The sequence below is a fragment of the Stomoxys calcitrans genome, chromosome 5 (genome assembly GCF_963082655.1).
Source record: "Stomoxys calcitrans chromosome 5, idStoCalc2.1, whole genome shotgun sequence".
Classification (NCBI taxonomy): Eukaryota; Metazoa; Arthropoda; class Insecta; order Diptera; family Muscidae; genus Stomoxys; species Stomoxys calcitrans.
In genome coordinates this window covers 62,227,097-62,252,406 of record NC_081556.1, presented here as the reverse complement: position 1 = coordinate 62,252,406, position 25,310 = coordinate 62,227,097, and the positions used below count along the sequence as shown (strand labels likewise).

The 25,310-nt window shown below is 38.4% G+C and overlaps 1 protein-coding gene across 1 annotated transcript in view; it reads right to left on the bottom strand.

Moving 5' to 3' along the window:
• Positions 1–25,310, bottom strand: part of LOC106084907 (uncharacterized) — a 146,785-nt gene that overhangs the window by 105,205 nt on the left and 16,270 nt on the right. Inside the window, exon 2 of the mRNA XM_013248875.2 lies at positions 6,936–7,222. Coding sequence (XP_013104329.2) covers positions 6,936–7,186 — 251 coding nt within the window. The 5' untranslated portion in view covers positions 7,187–7,222. The remainder of the gene's footprint in view (positions 1–6,935; positions 7,223–25,310) is intronic.

The following is a 25,310-nucleotide window of genomic DNA, read 5'->3' as shown; positions in this document are numbered from 1 at the left end:
ATCCCATGTTTGGAACCATACGTACAGAAGTCTATGTAACTTCTGTTACCAGGGATATCGTAGTTTCAATCAGTTCTATAATGTACCACTATAGGAATAGTGGTACAGTACTTTTAATCAAAAAGCGGCTCGGGTGGGGTGTAAACCACACAGCCTGGAACATCGGATATTGTATCAAGGATAACACAGTGTCCGTAGCCGCCACATGACCAATGATAAAGCTCCCTTAACCTCACGGTGGTCGCTGCAATTTGGGTAGCCACAATATCCAGAGGCATAAAATGTAGCATTAAGTTCAGCGCATCATATGGTGTCGTCTCAGTGCGGCTGTGATGTACAACACCATATAGCATAATAGGTCTGACAACTGCAGTATATACCCAATGCATGACACTTTTGGCAATGGCTCTCTTGCAGGTGTATTGGGCCTTTCTTGCCCTTTCAAAAATATTGGATTTTTAGTTCAATTTCATGTCCAGCAAAACTCCAAGGTTTTTGCACTTTCTGTAAATGGAACATTCTCTCCACCCAAGGATACAGGTTCCACTGCAGGCAACTTGTATCTCCTGCTGAAAAGAACTACTTCAGTAATAAACGGATTAATACCTCGACCACTTTCGGTAGCCTACTTTGCTGTTGTTCGCAGAGCTTCCTGAAGTATATCTCTTAGAGTGCTGGGACACTTTCCTTCCAGAGACAATAATATATTGACATCGAGAGAACCCTCTATGTATCCGAGTAGGTCGTGAAGGGCTGTTTCAGTGGATTTGTCTTTACTATATTCATGCTGCTGCCGCGAAAGGCGATCTCCAGGGATCTTTGTCCTAAGATATGTTTCTATCAACCTCCCAAGAGTCTTCAGAATAAAGGATGACAGACTAATAGGACGAAATGTTTCGCCTTTGTGTGGTAGGGTTTTCCTGCTTTCGGAATGAAAATGACATTCGTGTCCCTCCATCCCACAGAAATATAAGACATTCTAATACAACCAGAGTATATCTCCCTAAGCCAGGGAACCTTTATATCAGACACAGCTTGTAATTCAACCTGTGATAAATCATCAGGGCCTGGAGACTTAAATGTGTCGAAACTACTTATCGGCCAAAGAATTTTCGGCTCAGACACAATTTCCCGAATAGCCTCCGACGAATGCATACCAGTGACAATCTCTTCTGGCGCCTCGTTGTCCTTTGGAGAATTTCCAGGGAAATGTGTATCAACGAGTAGTTCTAGTGTTTCCTCACTAGCCATTGTCCATACATTCTCTAACTTCTGAATATACCCCACCGTAATAGGTCTCCAGGAAAGAATCTTCCTTAGTCTACAGGCCTCAGATGTATCCTCCACGGAGTTGCAGAATTCTACCCAGGATTTGTTCTGAGCGTTTTTCAGCTCGCCCTTATATTTTCTTAGTACAGCCTTATATATGACCCAATCGTGTGGTGCTCTTGTTGTTTTTGGTATGTTGAAGAGTTTTCTGCAGTCCTTCCTTAGACCCACTTGGGGTCCAACATGGCGGTTGCTGTTTGCCCCTTGGCTTGGCACTAGGACATGCTGACACAAGCGAGTCATTCAGGACCTTCGTGATCCGCTTGACCATTATGTCTATATCCTGCGCAGTTGCCACATCCTTTTCTGGTCTAGAAGGGATAGACTATAGAATTTGTGCCGAAATGTATCCCAAACCGCCTTTTTCTGTTAAACCGTGGGACGACTTCTACAGTATTTGCTCCAAGGCTGAAGCTAACTAAACTAAACATGTCTATTTCTGCCACCAGGAGAACCTTTAGTGCCGCTGGAGCGGCCTTACAATGGAGGAGATTTATTTGTAGAAACATAACATAGTCAGGATTCAGAACTTAAACCACTATTGTGTTAGCCTTGTCTTCTAATTCCACCAGGAGTTCATTCTCACAAGATTCGTCAGAACTTGTCATGATGAGCTTCCGTAAGCATCCAGGGGCAGATGAGAAAGCTGTGGAACCACTCTTCCTCAGGATGCTGAATACTTGCGGTGTGGACGATTTCTCCTTAGATGCTTCACTAACTGCTGCTGTCGAAGTACTTTTTGAGTTCCGTGCTTCCCCATTGGCGCACACTTTGAGCCCAATCCAACTTTGTGACCCACCCACACATGGTTTGTCGGGTCCTGTCTCGATGCCATCTCCTGTCTCGATCGTGGCAGGGGGAGTTTGAGTCTCCTGCAATCTGTCAGACTTTAGCGATGTGGTCGATAGTTCTTCAGGCAAGTGTTAAGCAACAACTGCTGAGTCGTCTCCTGATTCCTCAACCCCACCTTCAGTTTCAACTAGTTGAATCCGTAGGATACGACCCCTTCAGAATTGTTGAGGTCAGCGAGACCGCCGGAGTTTAGTACGAATACTGCATGTCTCCGGTCACCATCAGCCTCATCCAGTCTACCAATCTTCCAGTCGGTAGTTGAAAGATTGGGATTACATTCCCTTAGTCTTCCAAGTATCGCTTCAGGATCTGAGGGAATCCTTGGTATCGAAGCATTCGCCATTGGTCGAGAAGGAATATCTTTCTTCTTGATTAAATCTAGTGCTGCTCCTGGCCAGATCTCACCAATTTTTTTTAGCGCACTACGATACATTTCAGTTGAGCGTTGATCCTTGAAGGTAATTAGTCTGTATCGGCCCCGATACCAGTCTGCGTCGTGACAAACTGGAGGAGACCCAGGAAATTCCGCAAGGACATCAGAGTATACTGATGACAGTCCATTGAATATTCCACTCCAATTATTCCTAGGTATGCAGCCCTGTTCTTCTCCCTTTTCGACAACTGCCATCACCAAACTGGAGGTTCTTGGAGCCATCTTACTGTTGTTCGCCTTAGTTATTTTTGGCATAGGATGCCCTCCAGGTGACCGCAGCCTGCAGTTTCCGAATATAGACATGTAGTCTTTGGGGTAACCTGTGAGAGTCTTAGGATCATTCGCACCAAGCCTCTCAATAAACCTGAGAGCGATGCGTCCTCTATTATTCCAACCTCTTAAAGAGCGTGTTGGTTTGCCGGGGAAGGCCGATGGCCTAGGTAAATTATAGGCATGCGAAGAAAGAATAGGTTCGGCCTTGTCCTTGAGACTCGAACCAGGTTTCTTCGTCAAAAGCCCCTGCTGACCAGTCGTATGTCGGCTTGTGGAGCCGCTCCACCAGTCGAGGTTATAGTATATAGTATAGTAGTAGACATCATGCTACTGCCACCGGAGCTGTTGGGTCGTTGGAGTCCATTCTAAGCCTACTCCCGGGCTCTAGATCTGCCGATTCACCGGAAACAGACGCAGATCATCAACCGGCTAATGGATACCTCTATCGTAGCTATCCTTGAGTGACTCAAATTTTTCTTCCAAAAATAATGACATATTACGAGTTACAGGAAAAATTCTTGGAACAGAGAAGCAATTGGCAGGACGGCGAAAATCCTGTGGGGTGATCCGGATCGTCTAAGGACGAGTCTATTACTGAAAGGAAGTAAGAAGGTGTTCCAAAATTGGTGCGGCAAGTGATACCATGTGTAGGGCATGCGAGGAAAATGATGAGATGTTGCAAACAGATATCTCAACCCGTTCTCGCACGGCATATTTTTTACTAGTTTTTCGATTTTCTCCCACTGTGCGTTGGAGCATTTCCTATGAAATTGTCCGTCTTTCGCGGCTAACAGAAACCCACACTTAGGTGGCATATCTCTGTGGCCCGGCACCCAGAGCAGGTGAATTTTGAAATGTTCAGTCATCTCGTTGAGAGATCTGCGACAGTCGAGGGCGGTTTTTGTGCTCAGAAATACGTTCTCCAGGGATTTAATGGCTGTCTGAGAAGATATTTATGCCAATCGTCGTTATGACATTATTCAGACTTTTAGGAGCCCAAGTCCAAGTCCGGTAATCGGTTAATATGGATACTATATCAGTATACAGATCAATTCCGATCAGTCATAGCACAGATGTTGGAAGTCGGAACAGAAGTCTTTGTGCCAAATTGAATAAAAATTGAGGCCTCTAGGGGCTCACGATGTCAAAACTAGGGATCGGTTTATATGGGGACTGTATCCAAATCTGATCCGATATGGCCTATTTGCAGTCCGGAATGGCCTACATTGATAGAAAGTATCAATGCCAATTTTCAAGCTGATATCTTTATTCGTTCGAACGCTGTGGTGATTTCGACGGACGGGAAAGGCTAAATCGAATCAGAAAGTGATTCTAAGCCGATCGGTATACATTTCAATGGGTCTAGCTCTTCTCCTTCATAGCGTCGCAAATAATTGCACAAAGTTATAATACGTTGTACCACAGTAGTAATGTAGGGTATACGAAGCAAATTGAAGAGCCAAATGAATTACTTCTCATTCATTTAGCCATATTCTGAGAACGACTAGTGGCATTTTCATTGCCTGACAAAGTGCTGTGTTTTAGACCTTTTATAACGCATGATGCTGGAAGATGAGTGTGCATGTGTATGAGCTCTCTTGTAACGTAAATTTTCAATAGTATTTGAGAGAAGGACAACTGTTTTCCGCTACTGGGGAAAGAGGTGGTCTAAAGAAATTTGGACTGGCGTAAAGTGAATGAATGAAACTAGTTAAAACAAGTAAAAGCGTGCTAAGTTCGGCCGGGCCGAATCTTATATACCCTCCACCATGGATCGCATTTGTCGAGTTCTTTTCCCGGAATCTCTTCTTAGGCAAAAAAGGATATAAGAAAAGAGTTGCTCTGCTATTAAAACGATATCAAGATATGGTCCGGTTCGGACCACAATTAAATTATATGTTGGAGACCTGTGTAAAATTTCAGCCAATTCGTATAAGAATTGCGCCCATTGGGGCTCATGAAGTTAAATAGAGAGAGGATCCGTCGTACAAAATTTCAGGCATATCGCATAATAATTGCGACCTCTAGGGGTCAAGAAGTCAAGATCCCAGATCGGTTTATATGGCAGCTATATCAGGTTATGAACCGATTTTAACCTTATTTGACACAGTTGTTGAAAGTAAAAATAAAATACGTCATGCAAAATTTCAGCCAAATCGGAAAGGAATTGCGCCCTCTAAAAGCTCAAGAAGTCAAATCCCCAGATCTGTTTATATGACAGCTATATCAGGTTATGGACCGATTTCAACCATACTTGGCACAGTTATTGGATCATAACGAAATACTTCGTGCAAAAATTCATTCAAATCGGATAAGAATTGTGCCCACTAGAGGCTCAAGAAGTCAAGACCCAAGATCGGTTTATGGACCGATTTCAACCATACTTGGCACAGTGGTTGGGTATCATAACAAAACACGTCGTGCGAAATTCCATTCCATTCGGATAAGAATTACGCCCTCTAGAGGCTCAAGAAGTCAAGACCCAAGATCGGTTTATATGGGAGCTATATCAGGTTATGGACCGATTTGAACCATACTTGGAAAAGTTGTTGGATATAATAACAAAACACGTCGTGCAAAATTTCATTTCAATCAGATAAGAATTGCGCACGCTAGAGGCTCAAGAAGTCAAGACCCAAGATCGGTTTATATGGCAGCTATATCAGTTTATAGACCGATTTGAACTATACTTGGCACAGTTGTTGGATATAATAACAAAACACGTCGTGCAAAATTTCATCGGATAAGAATTGCGCACTCTAGAGGCTCAAGAAGTCAAGACCCAAGATCGGTTTATATGGCAGCTATATCAAAACATGGACCGATATGGCCCATTTACAATACCAACCGACCTACACTAATAAGAAGTATTTGTGCAAAATTTCAAGAGGCTAGCTTTACTCCTTCGGAAGTTAGCGTGCTTTCGACAGACAGACGGACGGACGGACATGGCTAGATCGACATAAAATTTCACGACGATCAAGAATATATATACTTTATGGACGAATATTTCGAGTAGTTACAATCAGAATGACGAAATTAGTATACCCCCCATCTTATGGTGGAGGGTATAAAAAATTCCCGTCATATAAGGTCGCGTTTTGAGGAAAATTGGCTTATCGAAAGTCGTAAATTTTTTATATCCAAACAAATCTAATAAAAATGTTTCTCAAAATTCTTAGGAGTGGGATTTTTAGAATCCATTTCAGTGTCGTGTTGAATTTAATGATTTCTATATAAAAAAAAATAAATTTATGTGATTTTTCGAACATAATCCATGCTAAGCTATTCTTTAATTACAAACCATTAAATATGATCTTGATCTAGAATATGTTCGAAAAATCACGAAAAGATTTTGAAGCTCAAAATAGAAGAGCGCACTCAGACAAATCAAACAAACCTGTCAGTCGCTGTGCTGCAGGTCAATGTGGCCTAAGCACAAAAACACTTGCAGTTACATTCAATGAATGTTCAAATGCACAACAAAAAGAGTTGGCAATCTTGATATGTTTGTTGAGTGGAAAGTAAGGCTTTCTTCTCTCTTACTGCGCTAAGGGGAGTTAGAGGACTTATTGAGCACTGTTTCAAAACAAAAGCGCTCTCTTCACCACACTCAATAGTCGTAGGGTATGTAGAGCACCTTAATGAATTTGACAAAGGTGTTAATGAAGGTACATGGCGTATCAGAAATCGCAATCGACCATGTTTTGAAAACAGCACACACATGCCTAACTTTTATAAGCTGTTTGCTATGCAATTCTTTGAAAAAAAAAACATTTAATTGATCTCGAGCTGGAGTATGTTCGAAAAATCACGAAAAGATTTTAAAAATCAAAATAGCGCAAACAAACACAATGTAAAAACAAAACATATTTTTCAAAAATTATATTTTTTTTAACATAAATTTTGGTGAAAATTTAAAGAAATAATACTACGTCAACATAAATACTCTAATTAATATATAAAATTTTATCAAAATCGGACAAGGGATTCGAGGGTCAGGCGTTAATGGGTTAAAAAAAAGTTTATTATATAGTAAAGTTATTACCTTGATTTCATAGAACTTTTGTATGGCAAAGGAGATGATGTTGTTCGTGTTGCAGTTTTTACAGTGGACGAACTCTGCCCTTGATTTGTTTTGCCACCAAACACAACTCCAGTCTCATCCCAGCTGTATTGATGCTGCTCCAGTTTTGATGCGAAACGGGGACTATTAGACGGATGCCTGGGACTGGACATTTTGGAAACACCTCTAAAACTCTTATTCCAATTGACTTTGACCTTCCTCAACAGTATCATAAACCCCAGGATGTGTTCTACGTACTGTGGAATTGACTGTAAAGCATAACAAGAAAATAATAATTCTACTTGAGTTTTTACCATTAAAACCATATTTCAGTATGAACATCAATGGACTTAAATGACTTCTGACATTCATTTAAAATCGTATACTCGTATGTATATAAAAATCAATTAATGTTTGTTTGCTTTTATGTAACGTATAGACTCAAAAAAGGGTGGGAAGGATTTTCTTGAAAATTTCCGTGGCGAAATTAGGGTACTTAAGGTACCATAATGTTCAAAAGCGCCAGATCACGGAGATGGGCGGTTTAAATAAAATTTTGTTTGCACTTTTATAATAACATAAAAACAAAAATTAGGTATCCAAATTGGGGGACCTATGACTTCTACTGATATCAAATTTTGTATTAGACGTTTTACCTACAGCACTGTGAAGCTCAAAAGGAAAGGACTTGGGGTACGGAACGTAGTTGATAACACCATTGGGGCGAAATGACTGAGGGGCCATCCCACCCTCACAACACCTCCAAAAAGGTCTTGTTTCCCGAACATGTCAATATAGGGCTCAATTAAATGGGAAATAAGAACGTAAAGTGGAACACCTTCTTACTGTCAGTGCTGGATTCACACACGCAGCAGATAATCTATAGTCTTTTATAGTCCTTACAGCTTATACAAAAGTCGTTACTTGCAACCTTCAGTCTGTCAGCATGTTTTATAATCAGACAGTGACCTGTCATGACAATGACTGAGACGTCCAAATTTTTGGAATATTCACAATCCGCACTTTGTGACATCTGTCACTCGTTGTTCTTCGGTCATGATCCTGAACACTTTGATTACATGTCGTTAGAGGCAAACCCATAGATTCCAGTTCCCCTAGAATGTGGTAGGTAGTTCCTAGTCTCCCAAGCTTATCTGTACTACAATTCCGTGGGATATCTCTGTGGTCCGGCACCAGAACAGGTCAATTTTGAACTGTTCAGCCATCTAGTTGAAACATCTACGACAGTCGATGGCGGTTTTGAATTGAGAAACACGTTCTCCAGGATCTAAATGGCTGCCTGGCTGTCATGAATTATATCGTACCGATTTCACAACTTCCTTAATTGCAAGGATGTCCGCTTGATACACACTACGGAAGTTGTGTTAGTTCTTTAGAGTTTGGTTTCCTCCGTACAGAAGTCTATGTAACTTCTGTTACCACGGATCTTGTAGTTCCAATCGGTTCTATCAGGAATAGTGGTACAATACTTTTTATTAAAAAGCGGCTTAGGCTATGTGTAATTCACACTGCCTGAAGAATTTGGTATTGTATTAAGGATAACACATTGTCAGTAGCCGCCGCCATAGCAGCAATTTTTCTAGCCACAATATCAAGAGACGTTAGGAGTAGCATGTATGATTTGTAGTTCAATTTCCTGCCCAGCAAAACTCCCAGGTATTTTACACTTTCAGCAAATGGAACATTCTCTCCTCCTAAGGAGACAGGTTCCATTGTAAGTAATTTGGATTTGCTGATGAAAACATCTACTTCTATCTTGCACAGATTTTTGCTCAGACCACTTTCGGTAGCAAACTTCGTTGTCGTACCTGGAGCTTCCTGAAGTTTAGCTGGGAAACAATCCCAATATGGCAATAGTCACGTCATCAGCATACACGACCACTTTTACATATTTTTCTTCCAGAGACAATAGTGTATTGTTATGGTTTTTTTCCAAAGAAGAGAAGACAGAACTCCTCATCTGCTAACCCATCTTTTTAAATCCTCAGGTCCAAATCCTGGCAATGCATCTTTTAGTAATTAAGTCAATAATAAACTGCCTTACGATAGTGTTGATGCCTAACAACTCCAGTTTCCTCATGATTTATGTCGGTTTCACATTATTGAAAGCTCCTTCAATATCAAGAAAAGCTACCAATGTATATTCCTTGACAGCGATAAAACACTCAATGTAGCCGACTAGGTCGTGAAGGGCTGTTTCAGTGAACTTACCCTTACCCTTGCATAACAGGAGATTTCAAGGGATCTTTGCCCTAAGATATGTTTCTAATAACCTCCCAAGAGCTTTCAGCACAAAGGATGGCTGACACCTTACGACACCTTCGTGTCGTAAGGTTTGCTTGCTTTTGGAATAAAAAGGGCCTTTGTGTCCCTCCATCCCATAGGTATATACGACATGCCGAGTATACATCCCAAAGCGAAGGAAGCAGTCTATGCGACACAGCTTGTTATTCAACCGGTGATACGTCATCAGAACCTGACGATTTTTTATCGCCCAAAGGATTTTTGGCTCACACACAATTTTCCTACGACTACGACTAATGTATACCAGCAACAGCCTATTCTAGAGCCATGTTGTCCGTCATTAGACATTGTCCGTGCATTCCCTGTCTTCTGAATATATCTCACCGTAAAAGGTCTCTGGGATCTTCCCTAGCCTAGAGGCCTCAGATGTATCCTGCACGGAGCTGCAGAGTTCCTCCCAGGATTTGTTCTGAGCCTTTCTCTGCTCGCCCTTGCATTTTCTTAGTTCAGGCTTGTTGCATCCCAATCGTATTGTGCCTTTGTGGCTTTCTTCCTAGACCAACTAGCTCTGGGATCCACCATGGCGGTCACTGTTTTCCCCTTTGCTTCACACTAGGTCATGCCGGTTCAAGCGAGTCATTCATATCATTCGTGATCCGCTTGACAATTTTATCTATATAATGAGATTTATTAACATCAAGGCTGGCTACTATTAAATATTCAGTGCTTAGCGACGGAAGAAGAAAAACATTTAAACCACTATTTGCAAGAATACTGGCTCTGTACCCCCATTCCCCGTTTTCTTCCCATTCTTCCCCACACCTCATGGTTCCTGGATAAGAACCACGTCAAATCCTCCTGCCGTCAGAATAATCTTTATTTCCGCCGAATCGGCCTTACAATGGTCAAGATTTATCTGCAGCAACCAAATCATAGTCAGGATTATGAATTTCCAACACTGTTGTGTTAGCCTCATCTTCTGAATCCGCCACGAGTTCATCTTCACAAGATTATTTCGACCTTGTTATGATGGTGTTACTTACGCATCCAGGATCAGTTGAGAAAGCAATGGAACCACTCTTCCTCACGACACTGGACACTTACAATTTGGACGAGTCCTCATTACATGCTTCACTAGCTGCTGCTGTCAAAGTATCTTTTGAGTTCCGTTCTTCTCAGCTGGCGCACACATTTAGCCCAATCCAACCGAATGGCACAGGTTTTGGGAGTCCCGTTTGGACCCCTTCCCCTCCTGTTTTGATCGTGGTATGGAGATTTTCAGTTTCAGAGTTTTAGGATGGTTCGCGCCAAGCTTCTAAATATACATGAGAGTGATGTGCCATTTATTCTTCTAACCTCTTAAAGCACGTATTGGTGTGTGGCGAAGATAAATAGGATCGACCTTGTCCATAAGACTCGAACAAGGTGTCCTCGTCAAAAGCCCCTGCTGACCAGTCATCTGTCGGCTAGTGGAGCCTCTCTATCAGTGGAGGTCTCACTAGCTGACAACATGATACAGCCTGATACCACCACCGCAGCTGCTAGGTCTTTGGAGTGCATTCTAATCCTACTCCTGTGCTCTAGGTCTGCCGCTCTCCTAGAAACAGACGCAGATCATCAACCACCAATAGATAACATCGTAGCTATTCTTGAGCGATTAAAAATGTGTTTCGAAAATAACTACCTATTACGAGTTACAGAATATTCTTTCTGAGCGAAATAACAAAATGTCCGCTCCACTGAACGGTTCAAACAAAAATTCTACTAGTACATTATAAATATCAGTATCTTCGAATTAACATTCATCGCGTCCCTAAATTATTTATTTATTAAATATAAAATATTTCAATATGTTTTTTTTTTTGTTTGCTTAAATACAAATTATTCAAGTACAAAATTTACAAAGGAAAGAAGCTAAATTATTAGTATCCTCTGGAACTTTTACATGACCTTTTTGAATGAGAGGGAAAACTATATCTAAATAGAAAACGCATTGGTTGAAATTTGCAAACGATCATCCAATTAACAAACCGCGGTTGACTTCTCGCATATCAATGAGTACTCTCCGATTCAAGTTTTAGCTCGATGATGTGGGATCTTCTGTTTATAACCCAGTCCAAACTTCACAACTTGGTTCTAAATCGAATAATACTGAAAAAAATTTTTTGTAACTTTTAAAATGTTACAGATATTTTTTAAGGTCTTTGGTCGAATGCTGAGTTCTTTTCCCATTAGTTTGCTAAATAGTGGACCACAAAACCGCAGTTATACATCGATTCACATTTTTTCTTTGCTGGATAGAACTTTACTACCAAAAAATTTAAGTTCCGATAACTCTTTTTAACAATTTTTTCAAGTGTCGTCCGAGTAGGTCTATTTTTTCACATTCACAAAGCTTGTTGTATAAAGTATAAACAACATTACCTTAAGGGGACTTCATGCGTGAACCGATTCCCAAATTGCTAGATAGTGCTCCAAAATCCTATATAAAAGCGCTTGAGGTCTGCAATATCTGCGATATTCAACTTATGTTTTTGTTTTTAAAATTGTCCGAGATGAACTTCGAATTTTGCGATATACGAATGCATTTATAATTCAACTCCCATTTGGATTTGTTATTTGGATTGCTGACAGCAACTACAATGACTTTGCGTACAAATAGTGTCCACAACCAATTATAGTGTGGAGTTCGAAAAAAATGTAAACAAATTTTTTTGGTAAAAAAAATTATTTGCATTTGATTGAACCACCTCACTGTGCTTCGAAATCGAAAAATTCTCAAAATCCTTCTGTACTGTGAAATGGATAAAAATATTGAAAATTTCTTATGGACAATTTTAGTCACTTATGAGTCCAGGGAGAGACTCATCGGCGCCAACATTTGGTCATAAAACAAGGGCTAAACTTTGTATAGTTTGTCAAGACTTTTGCATATTTTTGTTTTACATATTTTTGTTCAGATATCCTATGGTGATTTCGTTTCTGAAAAAAATTTAACACTAATGTAACACTTATACGGGACAACCTTTTGCAAATATCACTCCAATCCTCTCATAGTGTTACACTTTTTGCATTTTCAATCTAACATGTTCATATGTCCATATGTTGTCATTTCGACCAAATAATACGGTAAAAATCGCATCCTCGTCTTCGGATGAAGAACTTTCTAGCAATTCTTCTCATATGCCATTGACAAACGAATGCCAGGTTTCGATTTCATTGCGTTAGTTCAAAAAATACTACACTTTTTTGCACAATCGAAATCACCAATTTTTTTAAAGCAAGGTCTGTTATTCGACAGGTTACATTTCGGTAACCTGGCTAGTATTTTGATGACGATTTGGAGCATTTCCTTTGTTTCCCTGAGCCGTGTGTAATACACATTCCAATAAACTTCCGCTTTTCAACGACGTGCTCTGTTAAAATGTCAATATTGCGAATCTCTCTAGTCATCGATTGTTTTTCTTGGGCTGATTTCCCTTCACGAAGAGGACAACTATCTTCGAAAGACCCCACAAGTGGGGTTTTTCGACATTTTCGTCAATGTCTTCTATGCTTGGGCAATCTAAATTATTTTGTCCAAGTCGTCTGCTGAGTAGTCTTCCGAATATTGGCCAGTTGGTTATCAACTTATTCTGGAAGCTTATCGGATTCGGCACTGGCCTTGCTATTCTTAAGGTAATGTAGCGATGGTCAGAGAAAGAGTGTTTCATGGAAACCACTCCTGGGCCTCAGCGATTAGAGTTTCCGAACAAATCGTCACATCTAATATCTATTCCCAAATCATATTAAGAAAGGTAGCGGTGTTACCAATATTAAGTGTTAATAGGTTGTTAGTATTCAAGAACTTTGCCAGGGGTTGGCCCCGCTTATTAGTGTTGGTACTAACCCACGAAATGTGGTAAAAGTTTGCATCGCACCCTATTAGTACCTCGTTTCCTGTTTGTTTTGCTTTCCTCACCAGCCGTTGCAGCTCCGACGTGGTTGGCGGTGTCGGAGAGTCGAAAGGCAGATAAAGTGATGCCAAGTATGCGCCACTATCTCCCTGTCTCACCACTGTTGCATCCGACGTTGACAACTCTGGGGAAAATATATTGTATAATTAAAATTGGTATAACAAATAACGCAGGACCTCAGCCGAGTACCTGTGTTAGCATGGAATTATGTGTAGTTGATATGGTTCAGTCCAGAAACTTTGTTCCGGTTCGTCCATGGCTACTGAATTGAGGTAATATGATTCTTGCCCTTGCTGATTTTCTCCAAGAGATTGCATTACCGCAATCATTGGTCCTCCAGTAAATGGACATCTTGGGAGTAGGTGATGATCTCATCGTCTTCTTCCTGTTCTTTAGACTGCATTAACATTCCTGCCACTGCACTATCCGATGTCATCGTATAAGGTTCTTTTCCTATCCTAGTCTTCCGAATCTTTATAAAGTCGGGAATGGTAACATCGTCGGATCCCTGTTTGTTAGGCTGTATTGGGTTTCCATTCGCTGTACTGCCCGATGTTTCAATACTAGGATCTTTGCCTATCTTAGCCTTCCAAGTATTAAGCAAATGAGCTTCTTGGAAGTGATGGTACCTTCGTCGACTCCCTGTTCGTTAGGCTGCATTGAGATTCCTGTTGCTTCTCTGCCTGTAGTTTCAATATTAAGATCTTTACTTATCCAATTCTTCCGAATCTTAAAGACGGTGACGGGTACGTCGTTGGGTCCCTGTTTGTTAGGCTGTGTTGGATCTCTCGCCACTGGACCGCCAGATATTTTTGTGTTAGGATCTATGCTTATCCTAGTCCTTTAAATATTGAGGGAGGCGGCGATTGTCTCGTCGTCACCCCCCTGTTAGTTGGGCGTCACCTGCCACTGCACGGCTTGATGTCTCAATATGAGGATTTCTGCCTATCCCAGTCTTCCCAATCTTAAAATAGACTGCTTTCAGTCTTAGCCAAACTCGTCACGGAGATTTGATTAATGCCAACCGCAAGTAGAGTTCCATCCTCCTTGGAAGTGGAGGAAGGCCCCTATGGCCCACATTCGTTCCAAGTTTCATGATTCTACCTTTACCCGTTTGGGATGGGCGTGGATTAGTCAATCAGTCAGTCACGGAGCTCTTACATTTATATAGACAAGCATACTCCCGGTCCGCTTCGCTGCCCCTTTGTTTGGTATTCGAGATGACATAACAGTGGACTGCAAATTGTTAAAGTCCACAAATTTCTCTGCGACCAAACCTTCGTTTTACTTGCCCAAGAATCCCAACATACATTCCGTCACAAATTTATTGGCCGATCCTTTGATGAAGACCTTCACCTTTGTGAGCTGGGGGATGTCCATCTTTTTGACCAGGTCGAGCTTTGCGAACTCCCAGGGAGCGTGGATACTCCTAACGAGCTGTTTGACGGTATCAATACATTCCACCGACGCAAAACGCAGCGTAAATATGTCCCCTCTATACTCGCAGCTCATCATTTGTATGGGTGGACCCTGTACAGAGTTCCACACATGTTTGAAAATCCGCTCATTAACCAGATCCTCCACTTGGGACCGATGATCTGGTGGAATCCTGACGGATGCACTGCCGATATTGATAACTGCATAAGTCAGCTCATCTCTGTTGTGCTTCCTTGCTTCTCTGGCGTAAGAGTGCGGCTCCTTCCATTCTCAGCAACCATCTTCCCCTTCTGTGATGGCTGTGGCCTACTTTTGGAAGTCACAGTCCTCCATGCAGACTCGGGGGTCGTGCGCGCTTCCTTCGTTCCTATTCCGACTTTGTCTACCTCCGTACGACAATGTCTGGAGTCTCCATGGCTGGCTTGATTTCCCAGAGTACTTAAAACGGTGTGCTCTTTTTCTGCTTCAGCATTTTAGCAGCGTTATGCTCTTTGGGAGATCTGATTCTCTTTCCAGCTTCCGTAGAAGTGCTTGGAATGTCAGTTCTATCCCTTCCAGCATCCTGCACTTTCGCCCGATTGCCCTGCTGATACATACTCCCCAGTCTCTTCCTTTGTGCCTAGAATCGCTTTCTCGGTCTGCTTGTGAGCTTAGCACCGCAGCTATTGGGTCTTTGGAGTCCATTTCTAGCCTACTCCAAAAAGGCTTTAACATTTTTTCGTAGTAGATGGTACCTGTTCCGAGATCCTGATATTTTTTCTTTGAGGTACGAAATAACGAATTTGCGGATTCAGCTACAGCCTGGAGATTTGGTATACACAATGGACGACTAGAAAGTTTTTTTTCGTGCATTCAGGTACTAAAACGTACAAAATGGTACTTTCTTTGCAAATTGAATTAGAGCTTATAAAATTGGGATACAGTTTTTTATAAGACATTACTTCCAAAGCTTAGCGAAACAAAGTTAAAATAAGGTACGTATGACAAAATTTATGTTTTTAAGTTCCTGTACACTATATTATGTCTTTGCACTATAGTAGGTGTTTTTGTTGGGCGTTATATACCATTTTTTGGACAAACATTGTTCCCCTACAGCTCATATTGTAGCCAATTCGTACGAAATGTACCTTTTCTCATTTTCCGTTCGTCTTTCTCTACCCTATTGTTGAAGTTGCCATTTGTGCCACTTGTGAACTTAGGTATATCATAATATCCTATTTTGTACTATTTCTTACCTATAGGTAGGCATTTGAGAAAACTCTTCTAGTGCCCAATATATACTGGCAACTTTATCCCAATTATTAGAGCTTTAGCTCAATCCGTTAAGAAAGTACCAATTTGTACGATATAGTACCTAGATGTACCAATTCCAAAAATTCTCCTAGTCGCCCAATAAACACTGTCTAGTTGTAACTGTATCCAAATATACAGTGCTGTAGATCAATATGTACGGAAAGTACCGTTTTGTACGTTTTAGTACCTAAATGTTCGAACTTCAAAAAAATCTCCTTGTCTGCCGATCTGCACTATCTAAAACTACTACATCCCGATTTGGGAGCTGTAAGTCAATCTATTAAGTTAGGTTAGGTTGAAAATATTAATATTAATCCACCCATCCCCATGCCACTATGAACATACACCTACGCCTGTAATTGGCTTGTTGTGCGCTCTAAAACAAAATCCTTACAAAATCCTTAATTGTTTTCCATACCACTTCCCTAAGTTGGTTTATGTCTGGTATCGTGTCCCACCTAAGCACCCGTGTCTTTTAGCCGCGAAAGCCGGGCAATGACATCATATGTCATACGCTCCAACTTCTCATCATCTCCTCCAAATGCCACAATTCTTACGTTAGTGTTCCTTAAGGTACGAATTTCAAAAAATTCCTCAATCGGCGAAATATACTTTTAAATGCAAATTGCAAATTTTGCCCATGAACAGTCCACTAAGGAACACGGACAAACTGCTCACATATCAATGAGTGCAGTCCGATTCAAGTTTTAGCTCAATGATAACGTGGCTCCTATTTATAGCCGAGTCCGGACGGCGTGCCGCAGTGCGACACCTCTTTGGAGAGAAGTTTTACATGGCATAGTACCTCACAAATGTTGCCAGCATTAGGAAGGGAGAACCACCGCTTAAAATTTTTCTGATGGTCTCGCCAGGATTCGAACCCAATCGTTCAGCGTCATAGGCGGACATGCTAACCTCTGCGCTACGGTGGCCTCCAAATATATATACTTTGAAGGTGTACAAATTTCAAAGCCTTGGCAGTATCAATACACTGCAAAGATGTAACTATATCGCAATTTGAAATGCTGTAGCTCAATCTATAAAGGAAGTACCATTTTGTACCTAAAAGTGTATTTGCAAGGTATTGGGTTGCCCAAAAACTAATTGCGGATTTTTTAAAAGAATGTAAATGCATTTTTAATAAAACTTAGAATGAACTTTAATCAAATATACTTTGTTTACACTTTTTTTCTAAAGCAAGCTAAAAGTAACAGCTGATAACTGACAGAAGAAAGAATGCAATTACAGAGTCACAAACTGTGAAAAAATTTGTCAACGCCGACTATATGAAAAATCCGCAATTACTTTTTGGGCAACCCAATATTTCCGATCCTTTACGCAGAATTTTAAAACTCTAGCTCTATCCGTTCGCTCTTATTCTATATTTACACATTTCCTAAAATTTCTGTACTTTTTGGCACCTAAGTGTACTATTTTCCAAAAACTCATGTAGTCACCCAATTTAAATTGCCATAGTAAGCCTAAATACCAAAATTCAGAGCTCTTATTCAATCCGTAAAAATTTATAAAATTGTACGCTTTTTAATTTTAGCCCCAATTCATTCTCCTAGCCCTTTGCGCTGGGCAAGCATTCACCATTTCGTACTATTTGGTACTTTTTAGTACCTAAACGTACGAATATTACAAAATCCCGTCTTATCACGCGCCTATGGCCCACATTCGTTCCAGGTTTAATGATTCTACCTTTGGCCGTTTGGGATGGGCGTTGATTAGTCAATCAGTCAGTCACGAAGCTCTTACATATATATAGAAAAGCATACCCCCGGTACGCTTCGCTGCCCCTTTGTTTGGTATTCAAGATGACATTACAGTGGACTGCAATTTGTCAAAGTCCACAAATTTCAAATGCCATGTTGTGAAATATAACTAGAGTACCGATACTTAAATTTTGCATACCTTAATACGCGAATATCAAAAAATTCTTAAAGTCGATTAATATAAATATATTTACATAGCAAAGGTGCAACTGTATCCAACTTCCAAGAGCTTTAGATCAATTCGTGGAGAGAGAACTATTTTGTACTAAATCAACATTAATTGTCAAGGTGTTCAGAAGATTTGTTTGAATCTCGTACAGCTAGGTACCAAAACGTACAGAATAGTACTTTAATTACGGACTGAGTTAGAGTATCCCAAATTTAAGAGCTCAGTCCGTAATTAAAGTACTATTCTGTACGTTTTAGAAGCTAAATGAATGAATTTCAAGTCTCCCGATGAATACTGACAAAGTGTAAGTGTAACGCAATTTTGAGAGCTGTAGCTCAATACGCAAAGAATGTACGTTTTAGTACCTAAATGTTAGGTTAGGTAGTAAAGAGGGTGCTAATATTAATCCGCCCCATGCTACTATGGTCCTATACCTAAGCCAGTAATCGGCTTGCTGTGCGCTCTAAAAGCTATAAAGTAACCTCTTAAAAGAAAATTTTAAATTAGGAATTCCGTGCTACTTACAAAATCCTTAATTGTTTTTTTAATGCCCCTCCGCTAAGTTGGTTCATGTCTGATATTGTGTCTCCACATAAGTACCGGTATCTGTTGGTCGCGAAAGCCAGGCAATAACAAAGGAAATGCTCCAATGTCTCATCATCTTTCCCGCATGCCCTACACATGCTATCACTTGCCGCACCGATTTTACATAAGTGAGCTCGTAGTCCTGTGTCCCGTTATGATACCAATAGCTATACCGACCTCCTTCTTGCTTCCTTTCAGTAATAGCTTCTCACGATCTGGATCCCCCCATAGGATTTTCGCCGTCCTACCGACCGTATCGCTGTTCCACAATGTTGCATGCGCATTCGTCGCCCACTCCCTTAACTCGGACTGCGTCGACCGGAAAGGCTTCGCGTTAACCAAGTTTATTGACGGCAGTCCTCTGGACTTCACCGCCAAATCGTCTGCCCATTCATTTCCCCTAAGTCAGTTATGTCCCGGCACCCAAACGATGCGAATTTTCCCATCCTCAGAGAAGGCGTTAATCTCCTTCTTACACTGCAAAACTGTTCGTGACCTTACCGTCCTGGTTGTTATTGCCCCTATGGCAATGTTACTGTCGGTAAAGATGTTCAGACTCGACGTCCTCGCGTTAGCACCACACCACTTAACGGATTCAGTGATCGCCCGGATCTCCGCCTGCAGGACCGTATTATGGTCAGGCAGTCTAAAACAGATTTCAGTCCGTGGGTTTAAACCCGTGGGCCTGGGGGTTTAAACCCACGTACTGAAATCTGTCCTCTACCTTAGATCCATCCGTGTAACATGATCTTTCATATGGCAATACTAGGGTTCCGTCAATCCAAAACTGTGCCGATATCATCTCAGGTATCTGATCGGAAACCTCTCCACTTTCTTCCAGGTTTCCTATCGTCGCTTCGATTATACCGCGATGGTATGAGCTTTCCCATCCTCAATCCATTCAGTCTTCTCTGGGTTAACATTGAGACCTCTGGGTCTAGCAGTTACAGGGCCACCCACGCTGTCCGCAGAATTTTAATTCATTATGACTATGGATTTTTGCAGCATTAGCAAAAATCCATGATCAACGAAATTGTCGCAAATGGATTTTGTATATACAAAATCCATTTACCCCAACCAGCCACAGAGAAACAGAGATCAATGCAAATATCATTTGACCACCCATAGCGAGCCATAATGTAAACATATACTATGAAGAATTCATCAGCTAATTGTAAACATTTATTTATTAAGCTAGCGTTAAGGAAAATTTGAAATAAAGATTCAGATAGACTTGAAACTTACACAAGAGAAGTTTGTATCTAAAACTGGCGCAGTCGGTAGGATCCTACAAGGTATCCACGACTCAACACCATCCAGGAAAAGGATGAAAACATAAATCCTCGAAAAGGATTTACTTTCGGAATCCAGGAAAAGGTTTTGTCCGGGCAACAGGAAAAACCATACGACGGATAAAGGAAGAAAAAGGATGAAAACATAAATCCTCGAAAAGGATTTACTTTCGGAATCCAGGAAAAGGTTTTGTCCGGGCAGCAGGAAAAACCATACGACGGATAAAGGAAGAAAGAGGGAGAAACATACCAGCTCTAATTTATGGTAACTAATAAGAAAATAATATTGAATATTAAGAAATTGTGAAAAAAAAATTGTGAAAAATTTACGCTAAAAAAAAAAAAAATTGTTTCTGATAACTCTAATTTATGGTAACTAATAAGAAAATAATAGTGAATATTAAGAAATTGTGAAAAAAAAAATTGTGAAAATTTTACGCTAAAAAAAAAATTGTTTCTGATAAAAAAAAAATCAGCAAAGAAAAAAGTTTTAATTTAGACAAAAAAAAAAATTTTAAATAATAGTAAAATGGCACTTAACGCAGTCACGGTTGATCCTATAAAGTATTTATCAAAATTACCGGTTTATAACGGTAGTTTTAGCGAACTCTACACCTTTATTGACTTAGTTGACAGAATTACGCAAATTTTAGAAACCTATGATGACTTGTCGAAGGGAATATTTTTAGACATAATTAAGTCAAAACTAAGTGGACCGGCTAAGGACATTTCCGAAATAAACAATCACCTTACAAGATGGACAGAGCTAAAAGAAACCCTTATTAACAACTTTGGCGATAGATTAACAGATGAACAGTTATATGATAAATTAAGATCAGTTAAATTTAAAACTAATGCAAAGAATTTTTATGACGAGATAATAACTTATCTCAGAAGACTTAACATGAAAACTCGATCATTACATCAAAACGAAGCGGGCTACAATGCTCTCATTGCAGCTAATAAAAGGGTAGCATTGGACGTATTTAAAAACAAATTAATTGAACCAATGCGTTCCATTATAATTTGTAGAAATCCAAATAATATCGAGAATGCGATGAAAATACTTTACGATACGAATTATGCTTTCTATAATCCTAATCCAATTCCAAATAAAAACGAAACAAATTCTACTCATGACAATAGAAATAAAAGCGTGAATCAAAATACGAACTTTAATAAAAATCAAAACTATAAATATCAAAATCAAAGACACAGACAAAATCAACATCAGAATCAAAATTATACCAGATATCAGGATCAATATCAAAATTATATTCCGAGACAGAATGATAGTAATAATCGAAACAACCCGTTTCAAAATAACACCGTTAGCAGTGATTCAACTAATCAGCCAATAAATGATAGTGATAGACCAACACCAATGGATATTGGAAATTTTTGTCAGACAGCTCCAATGAACTCACCTACATAGTAATTAACAAGTGCAAATTTTTGATTGATACAGGAGCCACAAACTCCTTAGTGAATCCAAATGTTTTTCATCAAAGTAAAATAGTACAATTAAAAGGACCAAAGGAAATGTTAGCTTTAAAAAATTCACATATAGTTACACATAAAGCCGTGGTGAAGGCTTTCAGGGAATTTAATTTGCCAAATCAAATGTTTGAATTTTATGTTTACAATTTTAATAATAATTTTGAAGGATTAATAGGCAACGACATTTTATTGAAAAATAAAGCGATTATAAATTACGAAGGGATGTATTTACTTCTAAATGGTTCAAAACTGCCATTACTTTCTGAGAAAATAACGACGAAAGTAAAGATAACTATTCCACCGGGAGAGCAAGATTGTAAAATATGTCTTCCTTTAGAAAATGGAGACGTATTAATTAATAATATTATGCAGGGTAATGGAATAATTCTCAATGAAGGTCTTTATAAATGTGAAAATGGAGAAGTGTGTGTAAAGATTAATAATAAATCAAATAAACCTATTGTTTTAGATACAGGAGTGATTTTGACGTATGAAGAAATTTCGGAAATTCATAATATTAATGATATTAGTGGAAAAATCAATAGCGAAATTATAGATGTTGATTCAGTTCTAAAGAAAATTAGAACCGAACACCTTAATTCTAAGGAGAGATTAGAATTGGAGAAACTAATTAGGGATTTTAAGGTTTTACTTTCTGATAATGGAAAATTGACTTTTACCCACGAAATTAAGCATACTATAGATACCACTGATGAAATACCAATAAGAAGTAAAATTTATCGGTACCCTTATATATACAAAGATGAAATCCAAAAACAGATTTTGGAAATGTTAAGTAATGGAATTATTGCACCGAGCAGTAGTCCATACAACAGTCCTGTTTGGGTTGTACCAAAGAAATCAGATGCATCGGGCATGAAGAAATTTAGATTAGTCATTGACTATCGAAAATTAAATGATAAAACCATTGAGGATAATTATCCGATTCCAAATATAACAGATATATTAGACAAGTTAGGAAAATCGAATTATTTTTCTATTCTTGACCTCAAAAGCGGTTTTCACCAAATCGAAGTCCATGAAAAGGACAGACAAAAAACTGCATTTTCAGTAGATAACGGCCATTATGAATTTAATAGAATGCCATTCGGGTTGAAAAATGCACCGAGCACTTTTCAACGATTGGTAGATAATATTTTAAGGGAAAATGTTTCGAAAAGGGAGTGTATGGTTTATATGGATGATATTATTGTATTTTCCAATGGACTAGAAGAACATGTAAAAAATTTGAAATCAGTGCTTAACAAATTAAGAAATGCAAGGCTCAAAATTCAATTAGATAAATGTGAATTTTTCAGGAAAGAAGTCGAATTTTTGGGTCATACAGTAAATGAAGAAGGCGTGTCCCCGAACCAAGCTAAAATTGAAGTTATAAGAAAATTACAAATTCCTAGAACTGAAAAGGAAATAAAAAGATTCTTGGGAATGACGGGCTATTATAGAAGATTCATAAAAAATTATGCACACATTACTAAACCCATGACTAAATACTTGAAAAAGGACTCGATTTTAGATATAAAAGATATAAATTACATCGATGCATTTAACATTTTGAAGGAAAAGTTGGTTCATGCTCCAATATTAGTTTATCCCGACTTCAGTTTACCTTTTGAAATTACTACGGATGCGAGCAATGTTGCTATTGGAGGAGTTCTATCGCAGAACGATAAACCGATTGCATACGTATCTCGAACTTTGAATGAACACGAAATAAACTATTCCACCATTGAGAAAGAATGTCTTGGAATTGTATGGTGTTTAAAACAATTTAGGCCATATGTCTATGGCAGGAAAATTAAACTTTTTACTGACCACAAACCACTAATATGGTTAAATAACTTAAAAGAGCCAAATTCGAAATTAATGCGGTGGAGACTTCAAATAGGAGAGTATGATTATGAAATAAACTATAAAGAAGGACACCTAAATAAGGTGGCAGACTGTCTTAGTAGAATTGAAATTAATAATACCATATCATCAAATCAAAATTTTAACAATAATGAAAATCTAAATTCAATTAAGGAATTGCAAAAACCAATAAATATTTATGACAATCAAGTTATATTTCAAAAAATAATATCAGGCGCTGTATCAATTAGAAACTCAGTCATACATAACCACAAAAGAAAAGTAATAAAGGCAAAGGAATTTGACGATGATTTCCTGAAAACAATTATAGAAAATCATTTTGATCACGAAAAAACAAACGCACTATTTGTAGATGATGACATATTTAATAAATTAAAATCAATCTTATTTAAAGATTATAGTAATCTAAAAATTGTCAGATGTCTCAAGAAATTAATTGATATCCTCGACGAGGAGTATTTAGAAGAGATAATCTCTAATGAACATTTGAAAAATAACCATAGAGGACGCAATGAAAACTACAAAGAAATTAAAGATAAATATTATTACCCATATTTGTATAAGAAAGTATCGGAATTTATAAACAATTGTGAAGTTTGTATGCTGTCAAAATACGAAAGGAATCCAGATCTAGTTCCTTATAAAATATCTGAAACCCCTAGAAGACCACATGAAATTATCCATATGGATGTATTTTATTCCATAAATAAAAGTATATTTGTTACCATGATAGACAAATTTAGTAAAGTAGCACTTATAACTCGTGTTACCAATAGATCAGACCCCGAATTTAGGAAATGCATCTTAAGATATTTAAGCTCTTATGGAAATATTGAAAAAATTGTAACAGATAACGAACTCGGAATGAAATCACATGGAATGATGGAGTTCTTAAAAGAAAAGAATATTGAAATTAACTTTACATCAAGTTTAAATCATAATAGCAATAGCGATATTGAAAGGCTACATAATACTATCAATGAACATTTAAGAATTCTCAAGCAAAGCAAAATTGACATTTCTATAGAAGAACAGATGATTCAAATAAATGGTTTCTACAACCATACTATACATAGTACAACAAATATAAAACCAATTGATTTTATTCAAGGGAAGATTAATGAATCTCAATACCCGGATATATATGATAGGATGCTAAAGAAAAAGGAACAAGTAATTAATAAACTGAATGAATCAAGGATAGGAGAAAAAATTCTAGAAGACGGCATCAATTATATCAAAGAGACTAGAGGAGGCAAAAATTATCAGAAATTCAGGAAAATAGAAGGAAGGAAAATTGACGACTCTCATTTAAAAGACCAAAATTCAAAACAAATTTATTATAAAACACATGTTAAAAAGAAAAAGAAATTCCAAAACGCACAGAACGTAAGATTCTCAGTGCAACAAACCACTAGAAGGGGTAATGCTGTTAAACGAAATAATTAGTAGCAACAATACAGGAGCATAAAATCGAATTTTAAAGATTACTGCATTAATTTTATACATATATATATATATATATATCTAAATAACAAATAATTATCATAATTGTCTAAATTGGTCTTCCTTGATCTTATATTCTATTAGATCACAATGACAACTTTGTTGGTACTAATAATTTTGATATATGGAATTCATGCGGAGAATATCGAAATAATCGATTTGGACAACAACAATGGTTATTTACCAATCAAAGTGGATGAAGTGCGGCTTATTGAGTATAATATGAAAGTATTACACATAATTAATATAACAGAACTAGAAGTTGCTAGAAACCAAATAGAAGTTAATATTAAGATGTTAAATGAAACGCTACCAAGTGACACAAAAAATGACTATATACATAGGACGTTGCTTAGGAATTTTAGGGAACTGGATACAAAACTTAAAGCTTTAACACCAAAAATAAGAAATAAAAGAGGATTAATTGACTTATTAGGGAAAACATTAAAAGTTATTGCAGGAACCATGGACAGTGAGGATGAAAAAGCAATCTATAATGCATTACATAATTTAGATACAGAAAATACCGAACTTATTAATGAAAATAACAAACAAATTAAAATAAACAAGGAATTACAGGAACAGATAGAAATTCTAAACAAAAATATTTTGAATATTGAAAGATATATTTCCAGCCAAATAAAAAGTCTTGTATTAAATACTCAGATTAGGGAACATTATTACTA